Source organism: Triturus cristatus, chromosome 3_1, assembly GCF_964204655.1.
Source record: "Triturus cristatus chromosome 3_1, aTriCri1.1, whole genome shotgun sequence".
NCBI lineage: Eukaryota > Metazoa > Chordata > Amphibia > Caudata > Salamandridae > Triturus > Triturus cristatus.
This window is the reverse complement of record NC_140583.1, coordinates 574863737-574888475: the sequence shown is the minus strand read 5'-3', so window position 1 is coordinate 574888475 and position 24739 is coordinate 574863737. Positions and strand designations below refer to the sequence as shown.

Sequence of the window (24739 nt, the reverse complement as noted above, 5' to 3'; positions counted from 1 at the left end):
ACAGTGCTTTGGGAGGTAGAGTTGTCACATGGACATGGACCAGCTGGGGGTAGGTTCAAAGACGGGAAGGCAACCAGGTTGTGGGCTACTCCCATTCTAAACCTGGTCAATACATACCGGTGTGCCTTCCAGGTAACTTGAGATAAATAAGGTTGATAACCCACAACTTCATTCATTTCATGGTAATAGGCATAAGATGAAAGCTTAAGGCTAATATGGTGTCGTTTGGTAGAAGCCTGGTGTAGAAAACACCGCTTAAGATCAAATTTGGACAACATATCTGCCCCATGGTGGTCCATAGTAATGTTAATGTTATAGATCTCCCGAAATTTATCGGTTACATACTTTAACCATGGGATTTTGGTGTAGTGGTCCAAAGTAAGACAATCAGAGATAATAGCTCTACACAGAGAGGTCTCTTCTTTGGTCCATATGGAGCGCCATAGGGTCAATGGTCTAAGTAAAATCAAATCGGAAAGGTAGTCAATGCCTAATTCATTATGCACTAAGGCGTTTGCGACAGAGGTTGGTAGGCACAAAAGTTTCTTCAAAAAATCATTTTCCTCTACCTGGAGAGATCCTGCCGGGGCATAGCCCCATATACCAGCTCCGTATAAGGCAATTGAAACACACCGTGATTGGAATATTTTCAGCATGTCATTTACCCGCCTATCTCCCAATTTGGTTGCCATGGTAAAGATTCCATACGCGCTCCTGGCCATTTTAGACCGTACATTCTTATGCTCATTTACCCAAGAATTTTGTTTGAAAAAGTAACCCCCAAATACGAAAAGTTATCCACAGCCTGGACCTTTTGGCCCTCTATATAAAAGGAGGGCTGTTTCTTTCCTTGCCTGCGACCATATTCCATTACATAAGTTTTAGATTTGTTTAAAACTAACTTTCTGCTTTTGATAAATTGCATAAAACCATCCAGCAGCTGTTGGAGACCGTATGGTGTACGTGAGATTAAAACCGCGTCATCCGCGTAAAGTAGCACAGGGACATATTCATTGTTAATTTTGGGAGCATCCACTGACAAAGATTTCAGAAAGGAATCAATCTCATTAATAAAAAGTATAAAAAGCAGTGGGGCTAGCACACATCCCTGGCGTATTCCACGACCGATCTTAAACATGGGAGTGCATTCGCCTTGTGATCCATAACGGACACATGCTCTCAGTTTGGTATATAGGCGTGCTAAAAAGAAGACAATACCATCCGGGGCCCCCATTTCTAACAACTTTGCCCAAAGAATGCCGTGATCCACCAGATCAAAGGCACTACTTAGATCTGCAAAGCAGAGGTAAATCGTGCCAGTCTTGGCCAAAGTATATTTGCTAATGAGCAGCTCTAAATTTAAGCACTGCTCAATCGTGCCACGACCTTTCCTAAAACCAAACTGACTCTCAGCTAAAATACCGTTTTCCTCCACCCATTCCTCCAATCTCACTAAGAGCACTCGGCTCATGACTTTTACGGAGGAATCCAGCAGGGAAATTGGTCGGTAGTTCTTGGCTTCCCCACGATTACCTTTCTTAAAAATTGGAACTAAAATAGATTCTTCCCAAGTCGGGGGTATTTCGTTACTAACAGCTGAATTAAAAATATTGGTAAGCAAAGGCCCCCATATTTCTGGGACCAACTTGTATACATCAATTGGTACCCCATCTGGGCCTTGAGCTTTTCCCCCTTTGCTGTCCCGTATGCTGTCTAAAACTTCTGGTACCGTAAAATTTAATAAAAGATGCGGCCAACTATTCTCCAAAACATGAGAAGCACCATCTGACTGAAACATTTTTGAGAAATGCGAGACCCATTCTGCCTGCATAACGTTCGAGGTTAGTTCTGGAATTTTGTCATCTTTAAGGAATGGAGAATTGACAGTTTTCCAGAACAGGGAACAGTTATTCAGTTCAGCTGCCTTAGTCAGGTTGTCCCATGCCTCCTGCTGGAGTTCTAATTTCCTGCGTTGGAGGGTTTCTTTATATCTGGCTCTTAAGTCTACGACCAGACCCCTATCTCTAGGTTTGGTTGATAGGGCAGATATCAATTCCCTCAGGGCCAGGGTACAAGTTGAGTGGAACCAACCCCGCGGTCGATCCTCCTTGTGCTTACATGTACTTGTAAGTTTGGAGTTGATGGCCGCATTAATATTGATAAAATGCTCTATAGAGCCAAGGGAACCAGGGTTATCTTCTAGGATCGCGATAATATCTTCTAGGCAACTGTGGATGATAAAATCAGACGTAATGTCGGCCTTGTCCCCCTTCCATCTAAGTCTTGTACCATTGGGGCGTTCGGCCTCAATACTAGTGATAGTACGGCCCAGAGTACTGGCATCATCCTTATCCCATAACATAACCTTTACTACCAGGCAGTTATGGTCACTAAGTTGGATGTCTATTACTTTAGGGGCCGTAATCCAGGCCTCAAAACCCGGGGGAATACAAATAAAATCTATTATTGAATTCGTTCCCCGACCTGTAAAGGTAGGACAAATCTCCCCCTTTGAATTTTTCTCATTGGCCATAATACACATTATATGTAGCAAGAAGGTTATTTAGGGCGTCTCCGTAATGATTATGTTGAAAATGAAGAATCCCATCCTCGTGGTCGTCCACCAACCCGCAGACATTAACCTCTGAGAAAGGACAGGTAGTAATATTAAAATCCCCGGCCAAAAACAAATCAAAGGCTTCATTAGATTCCTTAAAGAAGTCTACCAGTGCCCTTAAAAGATCCTTAACCGGCTGGTCCCTAGAATCATTAAAAATATTCTTGTAAAAATTAATTAAAAGAATGTTCCTACCTCGACTTATGTGCAGCCATAAAAGCTGGGAGTGAGCCCCGACCTGAACATATTTAATAACCGACAAAGGGGCTTTAACTGAAATCAAAACGAGTAGACCCCCTTTGGCTCTTCCAGATACTGAGGCGGTAGCGGGTAACTGATATGAATTAAAACCACAATAGCCTTTAAAGTCGGTGCACCAAGTTTCCTGTAGACAGATAACATGAAAAAGATCTAAGAATTCCGTCCACCCCAGACTATCTGATTTTGATCTAATTCCCGCGATATTCCAACTTACAATATAACATCCGGAGGAGCCGTGGATACCTGATCCCAAATTAATACAATTACTGCCCTGATGGGGAGCAACGATGATAGGGGTCTCCTTGGATAACTCAGGGTGGCCTACTAGATCTCCTTCTTTACCCTTAGTCATACAAATTATACTTGACCCAGGAATTGCCTCTTCCACCCCAGGCAAACATACAGTTGGGCCTATATCCAATAGGACTTGATTCCCCTGTGTTACCGTTGGTACCACACCGCCTCTATTTCAAAATGCAAACAGACTTCAATGACGTCCATCTTATCCATTAATATGGGCTCTTCTATTAATCCTAAAACAACACTGTCCTCCTGTCAATCATTTTGGTCCAACCCACTCAAGCATTGAAAACGGTTAACAGTATCTATCTGAAAACTGTTTACCAAGCTAGACACTCCTTCCCTCCTTATTTTCCCTCCCCCTCGGTGCGTTGAAAAGTGTTCTATATGCTGACTATAGAAAAAATCAAGGGGGCGGAGTGTAATCCTCTGGTCAATACTAGGGCGGGACGTAGCTCTAATCAAAGCTGTCGTGGCAAGGTGGGGAGAACTAAAATTTATAATAACACAATCCCCAGGAATGTTTTTAGGGGACATTCCAATCCAGTTAGTTCTAGTAGTAGCCAAAATCTGGTCCGCCATAGCCACCGGAAAACCACATTCGCGGTTAAGCCATGCCACAGTTTTGTTCTTAAGGGAATCATGTGATTCCACAGAGTGGTAGGGCCTGTCCTCTCTGATGGGTGGTACATTACTCAGGACTGCCACATATGGTGCGCAATCAGGGGGCAGATTTGGTTGCGAAAGGCTTCGATTATTGAGAATCCCCCTTCCAGATGTCCTTGTCATACTTCCCGGGGCATGTGTATCTACGTTTGGGGTGATACCAATAGGACAAGCAGGTATAGCTGGGATAACACTAAGTTCACTCCCAGAAACAGATCGTGTTACATTGCCAACACAACCTTGTCGTTCAGTAGCAGGAATAATCCTACTCTTTGACTGTGTGGGAGTATTAGTGCCCGCGCATAGCTGGCCACTACTAGATTGCTTATTAGGGGGTTGCATGCTTTTACCGGTCAAGCCTACATTCCCGTTTGCCACAACGGGCAATTGAGGGCTATTGTTAGCGTTTAAACCGGATTGCACCATTTCGCCTAATCTGCTCACTTCCCTAGATATAGCCTCGAGTTTATCTAAAAGAGGTATGATAATATTATTTAACTTACTGTCAATCATACCAATTAGCAGCTCGAGCTGGTCAGGAGCTAATGTCAGATGGGTAGAATGAACCTCATTATTAGAACAGATATGCTCAGAGGGGCCTGTGTTAGAAACAGAAACAATGTTCTTTTTTCTTTTGCGGTCCCCTTTTTTAGAAAAAAAACGGTCTGTTAAGATGTGACCCTGATCTCAACACCCTATGTATATTAGGAACCACGGGGGTCACAACAACGATATCGTTGGAAGACCTAAGAGTATCAGATACCCCAGCAACATCAGCTTCTAGCGGGGAGATCTGAGTTGGCTCAATAACACATGTACCCTCCCTCACTGGAGAGACTATAGGGGCCGAGACTTGGATATCATCAGAAGGGTGGATCTCAGCAGGAACTGATTGGCTCGTTATCTCCGGTCTGTCGTTACTAGCTAGACCCAGAGATAATCTGCGTTCCTTGTTGATCTTGTCTACAACTTTGACCAAGTAATTGTCAAGTGTAGATACAGTGGGGCGAGGGGTCCCAGTTGACTTGGACATGTTGCCTGAGAATACAATAGATAAAATATATGACAAACAAAAACAGCCAATTAAAATTAAAATAGCACTTACTATGAAATGATCAAGGGAGTAGCCAGAAACTAAATTATTCAGGCCACAAACCACTGGATGTATGCATCTATGTATATTGTATTTCTATGGTGCAAACCTAGTCTAAAGGCAGCACAGCGCTGTACATGGTCAATGCAAGCTTAAAGTCGGTGAGTAATAGGAGAGTAAGCGGAGTTTTAAACAGTTTATGCATTGCGATGTAATGTTCTCTAAAGAGGAGAGTCTTTAACTCTTTCCTAAATTGCAGCAGCTTTGGGGCAGTTCTGATAGATACAGGATGCTGTTCCATATCCTGGATAGACAGATAGAAAAAGCATGTTGTCTTGTTTTTTCTTTTTTATACTTCTTAGCCTGCAGTCTGATCGTGTTCTGGCTGGAGCTGTGCCAAGAACCATTATAGATAGTGAGCTTGTCTACAGGATAAGCGGGGGTACTGGTTGTGATGGCTTTGTAAATGATACAACTGGCTTTGAAGATGTGGGCTAGCATTGGGAGCTAATGGAGTTCTATCAGGAAAGTGGTGATTTGATCACGTTTCATCATGCCCTGAATGAGATGTGCTGCGGTGTCTAGGATGCACCTCAGGGGTGTCAGAGTGAAGTCTGGGAGGCAATGGAGTCAAGGATTAACACCATCCAGATGAAAGAGTACACCGGCTTTAACAGCAGTTCTTAAGTTGTTTTCTGGAAGCAACGGTTTGACTTTCTTTAGAGGAGAGAGGTGGTACCGGGCCATCTTTGTTTTCTGACAGTGTGTTCCTTGAGGGAAAAGGTTGGTGTCAGGGGTGACTCCAAGTGATTTGCCATTTGGTGAGGGTTTGGGTTCAAAGCCATCAACGTTTATGTAATTGAAACAGGTTTGTACTGTTAACTGTTTGCTGTTCTTTCCAAAAAAAGGAATTCTGTCTTAATTGGGTTGAGCTTCAGCTCTGGACATCGATGTCTGGATGATGTGCAAGCAGTGTTAGAGGTACTGGTTATCTGAAGGAGAGGAGACTTTCAAATAAGAATTGTGAATCATCTCCATATTGGTGAATCTTGATGCTCTTATCAATGAGTAGACCAGCAAGCAGCTCCATGTAAAGACTGACTATGACAAGAGACAGTATGGAACCCTGGGGGACACTGCATGTGGTAGGAGCAAGTGAACATCAAGTTCTGGCTTTCCAGGTATAGATCCATCCTCATTGCAAAATTATAAGATCAGAGTCTACAAAATGATGCAAGTTGTTGGGCAAAGATAGCTGGCAATGAAAATGAAAACTGCCTATCACCTTTGTGTTCAGGACCACTGAAATTCTGAAGTCAGACACCTGGGCTGTACGGATGTGGTAAGAGTGCAAATAGAGTAGAAATGGTCAGATCTATTGTGAAAATATTGAAGCAAGCCGACGGAGGGGCATTAGAACTGACACCTAATACCACTACTGCTTTCACTTGTCTGGCCACTACGTGGATAGATTGCACCGCCCTTCATTTCTGCAGTTAACAGCTCCACACAGGATGGCTCTGGCTCATTGACAAGAGCCTGGATAGATCATTAGCTTCTATGTTCACTGTCTAAGGCTGGTACTGGATTTGGATAGGGCAGCGGCCCAACAGGGTAGTGTAGTTTCAATCTTGGTTGCATTCTTCACCTAGGTGAACAGGTGTTTTCTGCTTTTACTGTGAACATGGCACCATATGGGTAATCAATGACTTAGTGCCCACTTCAGCTAGAGGAACAAACAAGTAATTTACCTGTAACTGTGGTTCTCCAGTGTTAGTATCTTTCATAGATTCCCATGATTGAATCGACTGTTGATGAGCAGACATTGTCTGCAACACAGCATACTACATTAATGACCGGGACATACGTCTCCAAGCAAAATACTACCTCACTCTCCAGCGAAGCTCATGGACATGGAAATGGAGGAAGATTTAGACTAGGATAAGTTCACATAAAATGCCAAGATACAGAAGAGGAATACATGTATAATGACAATAATAGCAGCCAGAGTCCTAACACTCACAGTTTACTCTCTAACAATGGGAAGACTGAGAAAATTATGATAGCGACTATGATTCATACGAATCTGCATATGCAGCCTCTGAGCAAAGACCTATGCTGCGATTACCAGTGGACCTGGTTAAAGACTTAAGACACATTATGGCAGGCTATGATACAAGTTTCATAACTAGTCTGTAAAAGCTATCTTCACCAGCTCTGCCTCAACAACCTTCAACTACTACACCAGTGCCTGCACCTCAAACCTGTGGTCGGTGACGGAACAAACTTACCATATCAATCTCTTGGAGTTGAGAGCAGTGCACTTAGCTCTCAAATCATTATACCCGTCACTTCAATCTCAGTATCTTCTGATTCAAACGGACAACACAACCACCATGCATTACTTAAACGAACAGGGAGGTACCCGATCGAGGCCTCTTTCTCTATAGTCCCAAAGCATCCAGAAGTGGCTTCTTGCAAAAGACTTGAACATTCTGGCAATGCATCTTCCGGGGACTCTCAATGTCCAAGCGGATGCCCTGAGCAGAGAATACGTCGAAGCGCACAACTGGTCTCTCAACGTCAAAGTCATTCAAAGCATCTTCCGAGAATGGGGGAACGCCAGACATCGACCTGTTTGCATGCCCCGTCTTCGCATCCAGGTTTCCCCAACCGGGATCTTGGGGCAATGCCCTTTTGATAAATTGGTCTCAGACATTACAGTATGCCCTTCCACTAATTCCGTTGATTCCCACAGTGATCAACTAGTTTTACAGGACCAATTACAGGATGATTTTGATAGCTTCGGAATGGCCGCGTTAGTGGTGGTATCTGGATCTCCTTCAGCTATCAGAAGTCCCACACAGGAGGTTACCATGCCGGCCAGATCTACTATTCAAGAACCAAGTGAAGGTATTCCACCCCAATCTATCATCCCTGCGGTTGATGGCATGGCTCCTGAAGTCCTTCAATACGGACATCTAGACTTACCTCCAGAATGTATGAACATTCTTAAAGAGGCTAAGAGGCCTTCCACAAGACAATCCTATGCTTTTTAGTGGAAGAGGCTTTACTTATGGTGCACGAAAAATCAACATGATACCGTCCGGGGTCAGGAACAGGTGCTTTTACCATATTTACTGTATTTGGCCAAATCTGGTTTGAAATTTTCCTCTATTAAGGTGCATCTTGCAGCTATTACAGCGTATAGAAAATCACCTAATTAAATTTCCTTCTTCAAAATCCCTGTGGTCAAAGATTTTCTCGAGGGATTAAAAAAGATTTACCCTCCAGTTAGAGCTCCTTCGCCACCTTGGGAGCTCAACATTGTATTAACAAAACTGATGAGTGCTCCTTTTGAGCCTATTCATAGAGCTTCTTTACAACATTTGACATGGAAAGCTGCTTTTTTAGTGGCTATCACGTCTGCTCGCAGAGTAAGTGAAATCCAAGCATTATGCTGTAAAGAGCCCTATACTGTTTTTCATGCAAACAGAGTGGTTTTAAGAACGCATCCGAGTTTTTTACCCAAAGTATTCTCGGTTTTCCGTATCAACCAGACAATCACTCTTCCCAACTTTCTTTCTGAATCCTTCAAACCCTCCGGAAAGGTCCCTCCACTCGTTGGATCTTAAGAGGGTTTTGAAATTTTACTTAGACAAAACAAAAAGCTTGAGGAAAACGGACAGACTGTTTATAAACTATGGGTCCATAAATACTAGAATGCCGCTTCGAAAAGTTCTATCTCTAGGTGGATAGTGTCTTGTATATCCTTGTCCTATCAATTGGCCAATAGAGTCCTTCCTGGCAAGCCTAAGGCCCATTCCACCAGGGGAAAGGCTGCTACCACAGCTCTTCTTAGAAACATTCCTATGGCAGAGATTTGTAAAGCAGCCACATGACACTCAGTGCATACTTTCACACGCCATTGCTGTTTGGACTCTGCTACACAGGTGGATGCCCAATTCGGGCAAGCCTCACTCAAAAATCTGTTTGAAGAATTACTTGTTAGATGCTATGCTGAAAATTATTGTGCCTGTTTGCTCATCCGCGAGGAAGTGGGTATGGGCTTGCTACTCTATTCAGTGCTTATGACTATTGATGAGTATCCCCTGGAAGAGAAGGATACGTTACTTACCTGTAACCCTGGTTCTCTTCCAGGGGTATACTCAAAGTCATAAGCAACCCTCCCGCCTCCCCGGATGAGCATCAACAGTATGATAATGTGTTATTTGCATCTGTTCTCCTGGTTACTACATGTTAGTATGCCGAACAAAAAGAACTGACCTAACTGTCACCTGTGGTGCATGATGAGAGCAGGAGGCTCCTGGAGGTCTTAAAGGCACGGTGTCCAGGTTCTCTGAAGCCTTAAAGGCAAGGTGCCAGTTTTTTGTTATACGGTGATGATTATTCATCTATGCATCCCAAGAACAAATTGCCTGCAATTAGCTGTTTTCTTTATGAAAATAAAGAGTTGTTGTTGAACACTACTGCAGTATGTGTTCTATGTTACATTATTTACATGTGATATTATTTTCTTACAGTAGAAATCCATGTAATTTTGGCTTGTCAGTCTATTGGACATATTATAGGCTGCATATTATTATGTGTATACATGTGTGCTTTTGGAAGTACTATGTACTTGTGGTTCTAAACATACACATATATAAGTATTTTTGTATATGCTCCAGGGTCCCGCAAATGGGCGGGTATTATTCAATGCTTATGACTATTAAGGAGTATCCCCTGGAAGAGAAATGCTTAGCACTACCCTGTGATAAGTCTAACTGATCGCCCAAACTACTGCAAAAGAGAGAATCTGGGTTATCATTTGTGCCTCTGTAAATCAATTTGGGTTTGCCTAGACTGTTTACACAGTGTATGTAGTTTTGGTCCACTATAAAAAGAACCAGCTTCCTCAACCTACCACGTTCACACGCATTCTTGGAAACCTAGCTTTTGATTCCTCATATAAAGGCAGCAAGTTTGAGATCTGGAGACAAAAAATGTACAGAAGAACAGGAAATGCACCCTGTGGTCCTGAGATCAAAACCTTTATAGACATACGTTCTGACTTTTGCCTGCCAGAATCCGGAAGGTTACGACAGAAACAGATCAGACATTGGGTCACCTTTAAACCTCAGGCATGGAAATCCCTTTCACCTGGACATTCAACACAGCTAGAACTGCAGCCACACAAGAAATACTATACAAAATAGCAACTTACTTTTATCACATACCTCATAAAAATGAGAATGGGACAAAACCAAATACTAGAGATGCTGGAGAGGGTGAGAGTCACTTCGATCCACCTTTTTTTGGCTCTGCCCTAGGTCTCCAGCATATGTGCTTTTGAGGGTGGCAACACCCAAACTTATCATTTGCCTTAAAGGAGGGGAAATATGATGTCCACTCTGCTATACACAGAAAAACAAGCAATTACATCCCTATGTGGGAAAAGCAGACCCTCAGATTTCAGAGATGGAAAAAAACTGTAAATAAACTTATAGGCATATTGGAATACTATGAATCACAGGGGCTCCATTAATACAGGTTTTTTCTTCAGACTTTAAAGAAGTCACATGCCCCAGATATCTGTGCACATGCAAATAATACCTCCCCATAAGAAAACGTCTTAGCAGACATTAGCCACTCCAGGCTCAATAAAAGAGAAGATCAGCCAACTATTTTAAAAACAACTGGTGTCAGTGGTGGTGGAGGTTCTGAATACAGACTTTGTTCATACCCTTGTTTGTATTAAGCCATTCTCGGGTTATGGGCTAACAAATCACTTTCTATGCCTATTGATTATTTTGAACCAACCACATTTAAAAGAGTAACCCAATGCCAGGTAGTGACTGTAGACAAGTCTATATATCTTGAGTAGCTTTTAAATTAACACATTTAAACCTAAACCTATTATTAGTGAAACTCAGGCCTACAACTGTATACATTTAAAACTAACAGTGTTAGAGTGAAAATAAAACACATACCTCTGAGCCTTCAGCATTGAAATGATCAAGTGCCTGTTTTCGGATTTCTCCTTTTATCGAACCATCCAAGCGCTAAGAATCAACAAATCATCAGAGAATTAATATAGTAACAGTAGAGAGGAAGTACTGAAAGCTCTGACTACTCTCAAGTCCGAAAGAAATCACTGAATAATTATAAATAACTCTGGATTATAAATAACCTTCTCTTTGTAAATATTAGCCGTGCAGTCTGTCCTTGTGACTAGTGATATTATATTACAACTGCTGCAGTCAGCTCAGCTCTTAGGAACCTGTTAAGATTCAACTATATAGTCAAAGTTATACTTCCAAGTCACATCTATTGGTTAAATGATACTCAGATTGTTTTAACACTTAAAAAGAATAATTTTTAAAAGGTCTGCAAATCTAAGCATATTACCAATTTGCTATAGTTCAATGGAACATGAGTTGCCCTAAAATACAGGTGATTTACCTTCATGAAAGGCCAATCTGCACACAAATCCCGCACAGCTCAGGGGCGAGATTTAAAATCAAATAAACAGTAGATGCAAAATGGGTTTCCATTTCTACTGGGTGAATCTCAAGTATTTATAGCCCAAGAGGCAGTGTATACAACAATGGTAGAGGATCCACTGCCTAAGGTACACCTGAAACAAAGCCATTGCTGTACCAAAACAAATGATGAACACTCATACCAACCAATAAACTGACTTATCGCCTACGAGGAAAGTATCAACATCAGTTCATTAGGGACCTTACCCACCCAAGAACGGTAGGCAGGACCACTTGCAAAATTATCTCTCGCTCTGCTTCACTGCAAGTGATACATATGCACAGCTACATTATCACAGAGACACGAGAAATGCAACCCACTACAGATGCATGGACACAAAATGCTTCACAAGTATACCAACTTCTCAACCCACACCTTTTGAATTAGATATAAAATAAAATAAATATAAAATGCATGCATTCTATCCCTCAATTCTTTTCGCATCACTAAGTTTAATGCAGAGATCTCAGGATAAGAGCAACAAACGACTTCCCAGAGGCCACACATCAATTAAACATTTCTCTAACTAAGCAGTAGCCTTCTATTAGTGTCCTACGGCACGTTGACACCTGGTCGGCGTTATAAGTGAAAATATTGCAATGCAAACTAGTTTATTTCCTCCAGACAAGCCCAATGGAAATTTTGAAAGTGAAAAACAAGTTAAAGCTAATTTTCCCAATGTACTCTATATTCCTTTGTGATAAAGGTTCCGGGGGGCATATATAAACTGTAGTGGATGTGAAATTACCCTGATAAATGATGGAATGCCCTGGTTTTCTGATCAGGTATACCACTTTGAGATCAAGGTTTCAAAGTTAAATAAGATGGTATAATTATTAAATTGTTGCTCATTAAGATGAAGTTCTCCACATGGCCGTGTAAAGCTGTGCTGTCTTATTATAGCGCGTAACCTTTTCCCTTTTGTGGACCCTCACTGAATGACTATTGATAGCCGGGGACTCCCCCTTCTAATAGATATCTATGATTTGAACCTCAAAGCAATTCCCAAAACTGCAGACATAATTATATATCAAACAAATACATAAATTATGAAATATTCTGTTTAACTCAATACAAAAACATTTACAAAAATAAAAATTTTAAAGGGCAAAGTTGAAGTGTTTCAAATATTGGTTTTATTTCTAAAGGACGAAGTAATATGCTAGAATGCATATTTTTTGCTCCTTTTCTTGTTGGTGCATTCTAGTGCTCTAATTGAAGCCTCAAACAGTCCATACTACTGTTTTTTTAATACCTTTATTGGCATTTAGAAGTCATATCACTTTAACAGTACCAGGAGACATGACATTGTGACAATTCCCTCCCCTCCTTTATCTTATATTGTTTCTCAAAAGAACAACAATATCTCCTTTAATACAATTCTACCAGTCTACTGTGTTCCTTATACATCTGTCTACATCATCATACGCAATTATAACCAACAAAACTACCCTCCTCCTCTCCTACCCGTAACTCCTTCCGTGTCCTTATGTAAGTGATGATCCTGTCCTATTAGACTTGGAGGTGTCTATTATCCTATAGAAATTTGTCTCTTGCTTATCAATTTTCACCTTCTGCATCGACTCAAAAGTGTCATGCGTCACTGCAAGTCACATCTTTCCAATTGTCTTAGGTGTCGGGGGTGGGGGGGGGCTTGCAAATCTGATATCATAGCCATCCATGCCCTAATATGGTCTTCGAGTTTGTCATCTTTCCGGATCTGTTTCATTCGGACCTTCCGCTGTTGCCCATTCACACATCCTTTGTCTATGCCTCAATTCTCGGGAGCGTAGGGCTCAACCATGCTATAGCAATCCGTCTTTTTGCTTATATTAACCCAAAGAGTATGAACTTTCTTGTTTTTTGGAGTGGGTAGCAATCCCAACAATACTGAGTGTATTTCCCTGGCCACCTCCCACCCTGTGGCATCTTTTAATTTCTTTAAAATTTAGATAAAATAGGGAGTCAAAACTGGGCACGTCCACACTATATGCAGAAACTCCATCTCAGATTCTTTACAACGGGGGCACTCAATGGAGCGGTCTGAGTATATTTTGCTTAGTGTTTTGGGGGTGAGGTAAGCCTGATTAACAAAATTATATTAGATCAGCTTAAATCGTGTATTTGAACTCACTGTTCTGACCCCCACATGAATTCTTACCCATTCCTGTTCCATCAGGGGATCTCCCAACGCATCATCCCATCTTGCCTGGACAGAGTGTCCCCCCTGGTAGGTCGCCTCAGATCGCTCGGTATATGTGGGAGATCAAACGCCCTCCCTGGGCCATATAGAGCAGTACCTGCAGCACTTTAATTGTAGGAGATTCCTCAAGGAACGATGGCCATATCTACCGAGCTACCCGAACTATCTTTTTGTTCTGCAGAAACTGCCCTCTAACTAATTCAAAGGAGGTCTCCGCGCTATCTCTAGATATAAACTGGCATTGTTATATATGTTCCCCATCGTTAGACAGACTCCTTCCTTCCATCTCCACACATAGTCGGCTATTTTACAGAAGGGTTGTATTACCCATAGTGGCATGTCTGGTGAGTAAGGCGCATGCTTCACAATCTTCCATATTGTGTTCTCCCATACCTCCGCCACATGTTGAGTTATGTTGGGGCAAACAGAGGGGACCGCCCTGCTGAGCATCAGAAACTCCAGTAGAGACTTTTCCTCATGCATACCAGCAAGGAGTTTTTTCCCCAATTATCAGGGTCATCTAACCAATGAATCGCATGCTGGAGCTGAGAGGCCATATAATAAAATTCCAAACAGGGTATTTTGAAGCCCTCTCGCTCCCATGCTCTCTGCATTGTTGTCAGGCGGACACGTTTACGCTTGGTGCCCCAGAGAAGGTCAATCAATAACCCATCTAGCACTTTGAAAAAATGACTAGAGATTTTGTATAATGAATGTTGTAGCGCATAAAGGCATCAGGGCAGGATGATCATTTTTGTGATGGCGATCCTGCACATAAGAGACGGGCAATTACCTCCAGAAATGTATAGAGCCTCGAATACCCTCCACTACTTTCCCTAAATTGAGTTCCATATACAAGGCAGGTGTGGGTGCCAGTCTAATCCCCAAATGCCAAGGTGCGGCAGTCACCCAGGGAAGCCCCACCTCCAGGAACCGATCACTCGGTTGCTGTGCTATTCTCCCAACTGGGACTTGTTTGGACTCTCAGGATTCGCTCGGAGAACAGATACTTCCGAAAACATGTGTGGTGTCCCAAGCAAAATGGGCATGGACTGTGTTGGTTGCAGAGTACATACTAATGTATCATCAGCATATAGGGAAACCACGTGGCTAGTATATCCTAGTATCCCCCATGCGCTCAACCGATCACTCAGAGCTGCCGGCAGGGACTCCATCGCTGTTGCAAATATGAGTGGTGACAAGGGGCATCCTGGCCTGGTGCCCCTCTCCAGTGGGAATGCGTCCGATACCCTTTCCCCGGCTCGGACTGTGGCACAAGGAGCCGTATAAAGCAGTTGTCTCCATTTAAGAGACCCCTGTCCCACACCCATTCGCTGTAGGACGGACCACACATATGAACAGTCCACTGAATCAAAAGACTTTACTATGTCCAGCAGGGCTGAGGCATAATGCTCCTCCTCAAGACAAGGGGAATGACTATTCATTCGCTAGGTGCCATAGATTATGGGTGGTGCTTTGGTTAGGTATGAATCCAGGCGTTCCACGTGGATCCGGTTGAACATACGTGAGTGGAGTCTGGCCGCCAAAATACCAGTTTCATAACCAGATTTAAAAGCAAAATTGGCATTTATGAGTTCGGCAGCCGGGGATCCCTGTCAGATTTTGGAATCATGATTACCACTGCCGACCTCATGGATGCCAGTATTATACCGTTATTATATACCTCCAGGAGACGGTCTACCAATAAGGGTGCAAACTGTTGATAAAATTCTGCCGGCAAACCATCGCTTACTGGAGCTTTGGCTGTTTTTAGGTATCTGATAGCCGCCAGTAGCTCCTCTTTGGTAATTGGAGCCCCCAGCGCCTACCCAGAAACTTGATCTAATTGGGGCCAAGAATTCCTTTATCATCTTCTGCGAAGGCGAGGGTCGCTTTCTATACACGTTAACCAAGTGTTTGGCGAGTATATCAAGGATCACCCCTTGATTTTGCTCCAATTTCTCAATACTGTCCTGTATCTGTATTATAGGCATTGTGGCTGACTCTCTTTTTATCATCCAGGCAAGCATGGCTCTTGACCTATCCCCTTTCCTACATAGGCGTTGTCAATACGCCGTGTAATGAACTTTTCCAATCGTTTCCAGGAAGCGATCAATTCTGTACGCGCTGAGCACAAACTCCCCCATTGTGTGTGTAAAGGTGTGGAGATCCGCCTACAACATACCCAACCTCTGCTCCTGTGTACGTATATCCTGCTCCAATTGGCGTTTCGCCCCATATGCCACCTGCATACAAACCTTCTAAAGACCACCTTCATGGCCTCCCACTCATATGCCCTATTGGAGGCTGCTCCCCAGTTTTCCTCAAAGTATCTGGCCAGAGCGGTTGAAACTGCCGCAGTAAATGGGGGATCCGATAGCGCATCGGCCCGGAGTCTCCAAATGGGTATTGCCGGACGTGGAACTGACCCCGATATTAAACAGAACCTTTTGAGTGGTCAGGCCAGAGAGGAACCTGGGAAAATAAGTTATTCCTTCTACCTCGGGAATAAGTTCTTCAGAAAGGAAACAGTAGTACAGTCGACTAAGGGTACTGGACGCTGGGGTATGGCAAGAGAATGTCCTATGTCCATGGTATTGTGTCCTCCAAATATCACTCAGGTGCAAACCCTGCAGAGTGTCTTTCAGAGTCTCTGTCATGCGGGGTTTTGTGTTCAGTCAAAGGGGGGTCGGGGGGTTGCGGTCCAAGGCTCTGTCAAGAACACAGTATTGGGTCGCTGCCGTCATGACAGAGGGGAAAAAGGTAGGAGAGTCTGCCCTGGGGGTGTATACATTGTCACGTGGTTTTAGGCCACTCCCTATTTACAGTGCTAAGTTAGCTTAATCACGTTAGCTGTTGGAGGACCATCTTGTTGCTTTCGCTGCCTTTGCACCCGACACTGTTGTTACATGTTATTACTTTGAGAAATGCAGACTCGCTCTTGTCTCAAGTGAATGTTATTTATACATCCTTAACAGTTGCTAGTGCCCTTGGTCTGTACATCGAGTAAAGAACTGTTCTAGGACACTAGACGGTGCCGGCTGATTATGTTCAGGGTGATCGTACCACTGTTTAGTCACAACATGCACGCAGCTGCAAATACCAGAAAGTCGAGGGCTTTAATAACAGAGCGCAGCATATTGTTAGGGCATTCGATAGAAGAGCTGTTGCAGAGAACACTGAGCTGATCCTGTGATGTGATACACCTGAGCTGATCTATACGGTATGGGGTCCCCTATGCAAGCCTATGAGACCTTCTAATAGTCTAATAATATATTATTAGTAACTAGAGAAAGGAGGGTGGTTATTTTCCACTGTCATTATAATATGATCGCTCCTTTTATATTCTATGGTATTGTAACAATGTTAATGGTAATGATCTTAACCATTTGTCTACTTATGTTAGCCAAAGTATTGTATAACAGGACTCGAGGTTTATGAATAAATTCTTTAAACTTTACTGTGTCTTAGTTATTCTGTTGTGGACTAATATATATGTGCAAACGGGTATTTCGGGTTCCCACCATTCCTGAGAATAACTAAGTCGCTTGTTCTGGGTTGTCTATACATTGGGACCGCCGAGCTAAATCTCGGATAACGAATGTGACACTAAGCTAGTCGGATAAGGGGTTCTTAGTTCTGAGGGGAGTTTCTGGTACACCACAATTCTCTAAGGTTCTGGTTTCCTGCGCATAGTTCTGTGCATACGCAGAATCCCTACAACATGGCCCACCTAACGTTTGGTCTTAATATCTGAGATGCCTTAGTAGTGCTTTTTATTAGTCCATAACACCCTCACTCTGGTTTCCGGATAACGGGAGTGACGGTTTAACCTACCTAGGTTTTAGGCTATAGGTTCTTTCAAGCTTGATAATAAAAAAGGTTACACTAATCTAAGCCCAAGTGCTACTAAAGATCCTCGTTGTATCTTCTTTTTCGTCCTAATGGCGGTAGAAATTCCCGCTCATAGTAGGCTGTCTCTACGTGCTCATTTGAGGACGTACGGGGTGCCTGATGACGGGATGGCAGTGGTGTTTGTCGTAAGTGCAAGTGCCACTTACCCTTATGAGTTGTTTTACTCTTGGGTTACCTTTGAGGCTGTGGAAGATGTTGATAAAACGTTCCACAAATACACTGCCACGCAGGTGCCTCTACATTATACCCCATATATGGCTTTAGAAATTCCTATTTCAACCTGGCAGCACACTATTTGGTTTAATGGCGCCCTCCCCCACACGGTCACCCCGGCGAGACTGGGTCCTTTGTCTATTGAAGTGTGGCTCAATGATTAGAGCGGCAGACCCTGATGCAGAGGTCTAGCCCGGGACCAGGGTTCAATTCCCCGCCTCGGCGGGTCTTGGGCTCAAAAATTCCACGGACCTGATAATTCTTGCCTCGGTGCCATTCCAATCATGGAGTCCCACTCTGCAACTCTGGGCAATAGCTTGCTTAATCTCCACAACGGCCCCCACAACGCTAAGGATGCCTGGCCTCCACCTTGGGGGTGCCCAGGAGTGGATGCCTCACAGGGAAAGCCAGGATGGGTTCCACAGCGGTATTCGTACAAGCGCCTTGAGACCCTTGCGGGTGAGTAGTGCGCTATACAAGTATCAATTTACATTTACTTGGCCGGTGCTGGCCGGACATACACCTCATCCACGCTACCTGACGGTAGGGGTGGATAGCTTACGTATACTACACACGACCCTGATTACGGTCCATAGGGCGTTAGTGCAGTATGTGTCGCGCACTGTACAGGTGGGGGCACCTGCAGTTGCGGGACACGGGGCTGATCACCATCATGCGGTTGTGATTAGTCCTGTAATGGTAAACGCGGTTGTTGGCAAGCGCCCCCAGAATAAGGATGAGTATCCTTATTGGCTTGCAGAAAAATTTGATCAACTAGAAGCCGTGTTTCCTAACACTAGTCCTGTGGATAAACACAGGATACTCACTATTACTTTGCCGAAAGAACTGGTCCCAGACATTGTCGATTGTGACAATTGGGGCAAGGTCTTTGCCGCGACCTATTCGAAGTGCTTCGGCACTACGTCTATGTCGGTACTACCTTCCATTATCAAGAAAGTCCAGGAGGACCATGGGGCGGAGGCAGCTATTGAATTGGGAATGCGGCTTATCGACAGCTTCGATATAGTATGTTCCATGATTATGGGAAATCTCAAAGGAGATGCCATGCAGTTTCAAGTGGGAAACATGATGGCGCTTATTGCGGATGACGATAAGCCGAGGGAGTTTGCAAAAGTTATTGCGAAAGCCTATAGGATGGTTGGACGTAGTGCCCTAGGCGTGAAACCAGTCATCAAAATTCCTGATGTAGTACAGCACACTAAAGTGAGTTCGTCTACAAAAGACGATAAACCCAACTTTCCAAAACAAAATTGGCGAGCTAAAAAACAAGATAAACAGCAACAGAAACAGGAGACTCGTCCTGCGTCCCCAGTTCAGGCTTATGTTGAACGCACTTATGATTTGCGTGATCGTTCTCGTATTAAGTCACCTGATAGGTTTCAGGTTCCTGACCAGCGCTCTCCTCGTTCTTCACAGGAAACAGCGGCTTCACACTTTGGTGGAGGAGACCGTGGGAGAGGCCGGGGTGCTCAAGGTCGAGACCAGCCCCGACAGGAGGACAGAAAAGGCAAGCAGGAGGATTCTGCACGTCCACGTCCCCCGTTTCAGAAAAAGAAGGTTGCTGCAATCTCAGCGAAGTATGCCTCAGATGGTACGGACACAGCTTCTGAACATGAAATGGGCGCTGACGCTGCTAGACAGCGCGGCGGAAGTTACAGTAGTGCGGGGAGCACTGCGTCCATTTCTGGAGGCGACAGCAACTAAAATCTATGTAACAGTAGAAACTGCTGATACTCGCGTAGCCCCCCCTGAGAGATTATTTGACATAGTCCTCAATATTGAGGGTGACATACAACGAAAAATTAACGCGGTATTTTGGGATAATCTAACGACCACCTATGATATACTATTGGCGGAGAAAGATTGGCCCCCGGCTTTCGTTCTCAACGCTCCAAGGGGGGAAGAAGTCATTCTTCCTTCTTTTGGACACGTAGTGCCCAAGGAGGAGTCTAAGAAGTTGGCCGAGGAGTGGGCGCGGGTGCTTGCACCTGCGTTGTATCGTAATCAGGTGGGGTGGGATAAAAGTTCTACCCTCCACGAATTTCCATTGCGGTCCGACCCCCAGCCTCAGCCCCAATACCCTATGCGTCGTGAGGCTAGGTCTCACGTCGCGGCTATCCTTGAACAATTGGAATATCAGGGTGTAATTGAAACGTGTGTGTCATCCATGAATAATCCTTTATTCACTGTAACGAAGCCTGACGGATCGTACCGCCTAGTTTTGGATTACCGGCATTTAAACTCGCACTGCCGGAATTGTGCGGTGCAAAATACCCATAGTTCAGCCCTCGTAGATAGTCTTGTGAGAAAAAGGTTCAAAACCACACTCGACTTGTCCAATGGTTTTTATTGCCATAACATATCCCCTCATAGTTATGAGTGGACCGCTTTTACTTCGGGTGGTAAACAAAAAGTGTTCAAAAGGCTCCCAATGGGCTATAAAAATAGTCCTGGGGTATTTGCTGCCCGTGTGGTCTCTCTCTTAGAGATGGTAGACCCGGAGGCGTACTCGTACGTTGATGACATCTACTTAACAGACGACGAGTTGCTTCCACACCTTGCTCGTGTGGACAACATAATTTGTATGTTTGCGGACTTTGGTTACAAGTTTAACTTTAAGAAGTCCCACATTGCCGAGTACACAGTTTTATTCTTGGGGTACGAACTCAACAATGAGGGCCGAGGCTTGGCTCCGCAGTTCCTTGAGAAATGCGCACGCCTTCGTATCCCTACGACACTGAAACAACTACAATCATTGCTGGGCTTTCTGAATTTCGGTCGTACCTACATTCCTGAATATGCCCAGCGTGTCAAGACACTGTATGCCTTGGTGCAACCTACTTTTACCAAATCTTGCTGGCTGCCAGAACATTCGGCTGCATTACACTCTTTGCAGTCTGACCTTCTTACTGCGAAATATTTACAAACTCGTGATAACCACACAAACCTGGTCATAAGAATTGTACCGGGTGTGGAGGGGTTCACGTACTTAACATACAATGAGGGCGACACTGTCCCCATTGCTTACAAATCTCATTTATATACTTCGGCTGAAATGCGTTTCTCCACTGTCGAAAAAGTTTTGACGGCGGTTCAGATGGCAATCCTGAAAGAACGAGCGCTATCACAGGGGAAGCGCATGATGGTGGTAACACCATTTCCTGCCCTAGAGGCAGTCACTAAAGCAAGTGTGCCGAATTCTAAAGCTTTGCATCCAAGGTGGATACAATGGGCGACCTCCTTAGCCTCGCCTGATGTCGAATACATTTTTGACGCAGGACTTCAGACTCAGGAGAGTTTGGAGTATGAATTAGTTCATCCGGCTCCACTTACATTGCGCCCGTTGGAGGAGTTCAATTGTGTCATATACACTGATGGGTCCACGCAGCCCGCAACTGGATCAAGGCACGCTTATTCAGCGGCTTGCGCAATTGTTGTTGGTACTTTCGTGAATGGTGAATTCGTACAGGATGCGGTGCATACGCAGACTTTGGGTGATTGTACCGCACAATTGGCAGAGCTTAGAGCTCTGGTGCTAGCACTGGAGTTTGCTGATTACAGAGTCACAACTCTTATAGTGAGCGATTCTTACTATTGTGTTCAATCTTACAACGACAATCTGAAGTTTTGGATCACGAATGGTTTTCGTGATTCAAAAGGTAGCACAGTGAAGCATAAAACGCTTTGGGCTAGGGTGGCTGAACTAAAAGGCAGTCTACCCCTTGTGAGTGTTATTCACACTCTTGGTCACCAACGAGTTGGCGTCCATGCTGTCGGTAACAGTTTGGCTGACGAGGCAGCTAAAACAGCAGTGGCAACATACTTAGTAGCAGCAGTTACAAGATCCAAAAGTAAGATCGATGATGACATCTTGGCAGCTATTGCTGCATCAGAGACTGGGACGGACTTCCCTAGAGGTTTCCCTTCTCGATACCATTATCACTTAAGTCCTGATAACGTCCCGTTAGTGAGGATTAATGATGTTGGGGATAGAGTTATTCCCAATTCGGACTGCAGGCCCGCATTGGTACAAGCTGCGCACGAGGGTGTTGCGTCAGCGCACGCCGGAGTGTCCGCAACTGTGTCTTTGTTGCAACAGCGTTATTGGTGGTACGGTTTGTACAAACATACACGGACTTATGTCCTCAATTGTGGGATTTGCCAACAGATAAAGCCATCTACGGTGGCGCGTCCACCACAAACGCAGCTGCATATCTAATCAACCACTAGCGTGTGTTTATTTATATCACTGCGGTCCTTTTTCCTCGGACACTGCGTACAAGTATATCTTGGTTGCAGTAGATTCGTGCACACGTTTTCTTTGGGTGTGGCCACACAGGAGTGCTGACGCCCGGACTGTCATCAAAGCATTGCGTGTCTTTATAGGGAGTTTTGCATGTGGCACCCTTCTCTCTGATCAGGGCCCTGCGTTCGCCTCTAAGGCTTACAAAGAAGCTATGAGAAGTTTGGGGGTCCAAGTCAAATTTTCGTCTCCATACCGGCCTGAGGGCAATAGTGTTGTGGAACGAATGAACCGTGACCTAAAGCAATCATTGACAGCCAGGGTGTTAGGTACTGGCAAAAACTGGCTAGCCCATTTGTGTGACGTCCAACGTGCACTTAATAATCTCCCTAGAAGGTCTCTGGGTGGGAGGACCCCGTACATGATGCTCTTCGGAGTTCGAATGTTTGTTCCTGACCTTGAGGGTCTCGACATGGCGGCGGCAGCCGCGCCTTTTGACTTAGATGACCACTGTACTGTCTTACAGAATCTTCAAGAAACCAGAGACACTCTAGCAAAAGAACACGTATCCTCTGCGACCGAGGCTGGACTACAGATTCCGGTAGTCGGCTGGCTACCCAGAGTTGGTGATCTGGTCCGTGAGAAGGTGGAGAAGAAGAAGGAGTTTGGCCCCTCTTATCGTGCACCAGTGCCGGTGCTTGGAGTTGAGGGTACCCGCACAATTGTTTTGCCTCCACTTCCTGGTCACAGAGACAACAGGTACATTTCAGTTGACAATGTCAAGCTACACAGGGTGGCCGATACTCCATAGTCTGACACCTTCAGTTTCTTGCCCTTCAATGATGCGCAGTTCTGTAGTGGTTCCACCATCTGACATCGTGCCTGCGGTTGCCATTGAAATGCAAGTGCTTTCTGATTCTGCTGTTTCACCTGCGGATGGTGCTTTGCCTGATGATGCTGAGTATTCTTATCCTGCTGATGTCCCTTTGTCCCTTTTGCAATCAACTGACATTGTCCAGTCTAATTCTTCCTTTGGAACTGAATCATTGACTTCCACTGCCCCTTCCAAATTTTCAAAAATGTTTGCCTGGTTCAAGAGACAATTTTTGGTTCCCCCCTGGATTTACATTTGGCTGGTGCTCATTTGCATTTTTTTGTTCATGTCCATTGGTTTTGTGGTGGTGTTTTTTAGGCTGATAAATGGACACTACCTGGATGAACGTTCTACAATTAGTTTAATTAATGGAACTTTGGCACCACATTCATCGTCGCACATCATGAAGAGGGACCTGACTTTTGTAAATATCACCGCCTGGCCTGTCCGTGATGGAATAGCATGGGATGCGGTTAAATTTCAAATTCATGGGCCGACGGAAGTGATTATTGTGCCATCTGTATATCGTGTTTCTATGGGAGATGTAGTGAAACAAGACATTCGGTCTGATGATTGGGATGTTAAAACTATAGAGACGCTGTTTTCTGATTTGAAATACTATGCCGCATTTGATGCTGAGGATTTGTATTTGAATAATGAAAACTATGCAGAACAGTTTTGTTATCAACATTATGGCACACATTTTCTTCATAGGGCAAACACATTTCGGAGTTTAGTCAACTTTACACAGTGGGAACATTGCCCAGCCCCGAAGATTGGTAGTTCAAAAACATTGATCGAAAAATTTTCGTATTTTTCGGATTTCAGTGTATCCAATAATGCATCTTTTTATTTTAAAATTAGAGAAAAACCTATTTCAAAGGTGCGTTTGACCCACACTAAATTGTTGTTTTCTAAGTCCTTCATGGACGATTTGGCAGTTGGTGGGTATGACGTTTGGAAACATGCTATTGATCTTAAATCGGTTTGGGGAACTAAAACTTGGCAAGTACAAGGTACAGAAGCTTTACATCGTGCCTGCCTCATCCCAAACCACATGTTATTTTTAAATTCTACTATTTTTCAGACAACCTGTTTAGGATTGGCTGTTTCTAAAAAATTAAATTCCCCCTCGATCCCGGATCTGAGAGCTTACCCTGGTTGGGAGAATCACACAGATCTGTCCCTTGCTATGTTGCAGTCTTTTATTTCCAATTCCACCTTCAATATTAGTGCCTTAGACCCTAAAGGTTGGTTGGTATGGCAGAAAAGTTCGGATAAGTGTCAACGCAGATTTTTAGGGTTAATTCCCGGGTATGTACAAGATAGAGTAGACCCACGTTTTCTGTCCTCACACACTGTCACTACCTACTCGGTGGGTAAATTGTGCCAGACATGGTTGCAACATTCCACATTAGATTCAGTTAAGATTCACTTGTCACGTTTGCATGACAAAATTGATTTGAATGATTTTGTTAAAGGTCCCGCTTTGGGTAGATCCAAAAGATGGGTATATGCTGTTTACAACGAGGTCTGGAAGTTGTCGCAGATTGAGGCTGCTTCCAGACTCCGTGCTATTGACCAAGCCAATATGGAAAAAGTATTGGCTGTAATAGATAACAGTATTAATACCTTATCTTCGAGAATATATACATTGGATAACATTGTTTCGTCTGTTGTGGATATTGTCCAGGACGATGTGTCTGTATTGTATCATGGTCAAAATCAATTGCGTTCAATAATGCAATTTGCATGGACTTTGCAGACGTTAAAGGCGGGGAAAGTGC

At 44.0% G+C, this 24739-nt stretch overlaps 1 protein-coding gene across 2 annotated transcripts in view; it reads right to left on the bottom strand.

Annotated features, from left to right (window-relative positions):
- The window catches only part of CHD2 (chromodomain helicase DNA binding protein 2), a 1941047-nt gene that overhangs the window by 1119242 nt on the left and 797066 nt on the right, over nt 1-24739 (bottom strand). For both annotated transcript variants that reach the window (XM_085644496.1, XM_085644497.1), the window contains one exon: nt 10931-11002. In XM_085644496.1, the coding sequence (XP_085500622.1) occupies nt 10931-11002 (72 nt within the window). The remainder of the gene's footprint in view (nt 1-10930; nt 11003-24739) is intronic.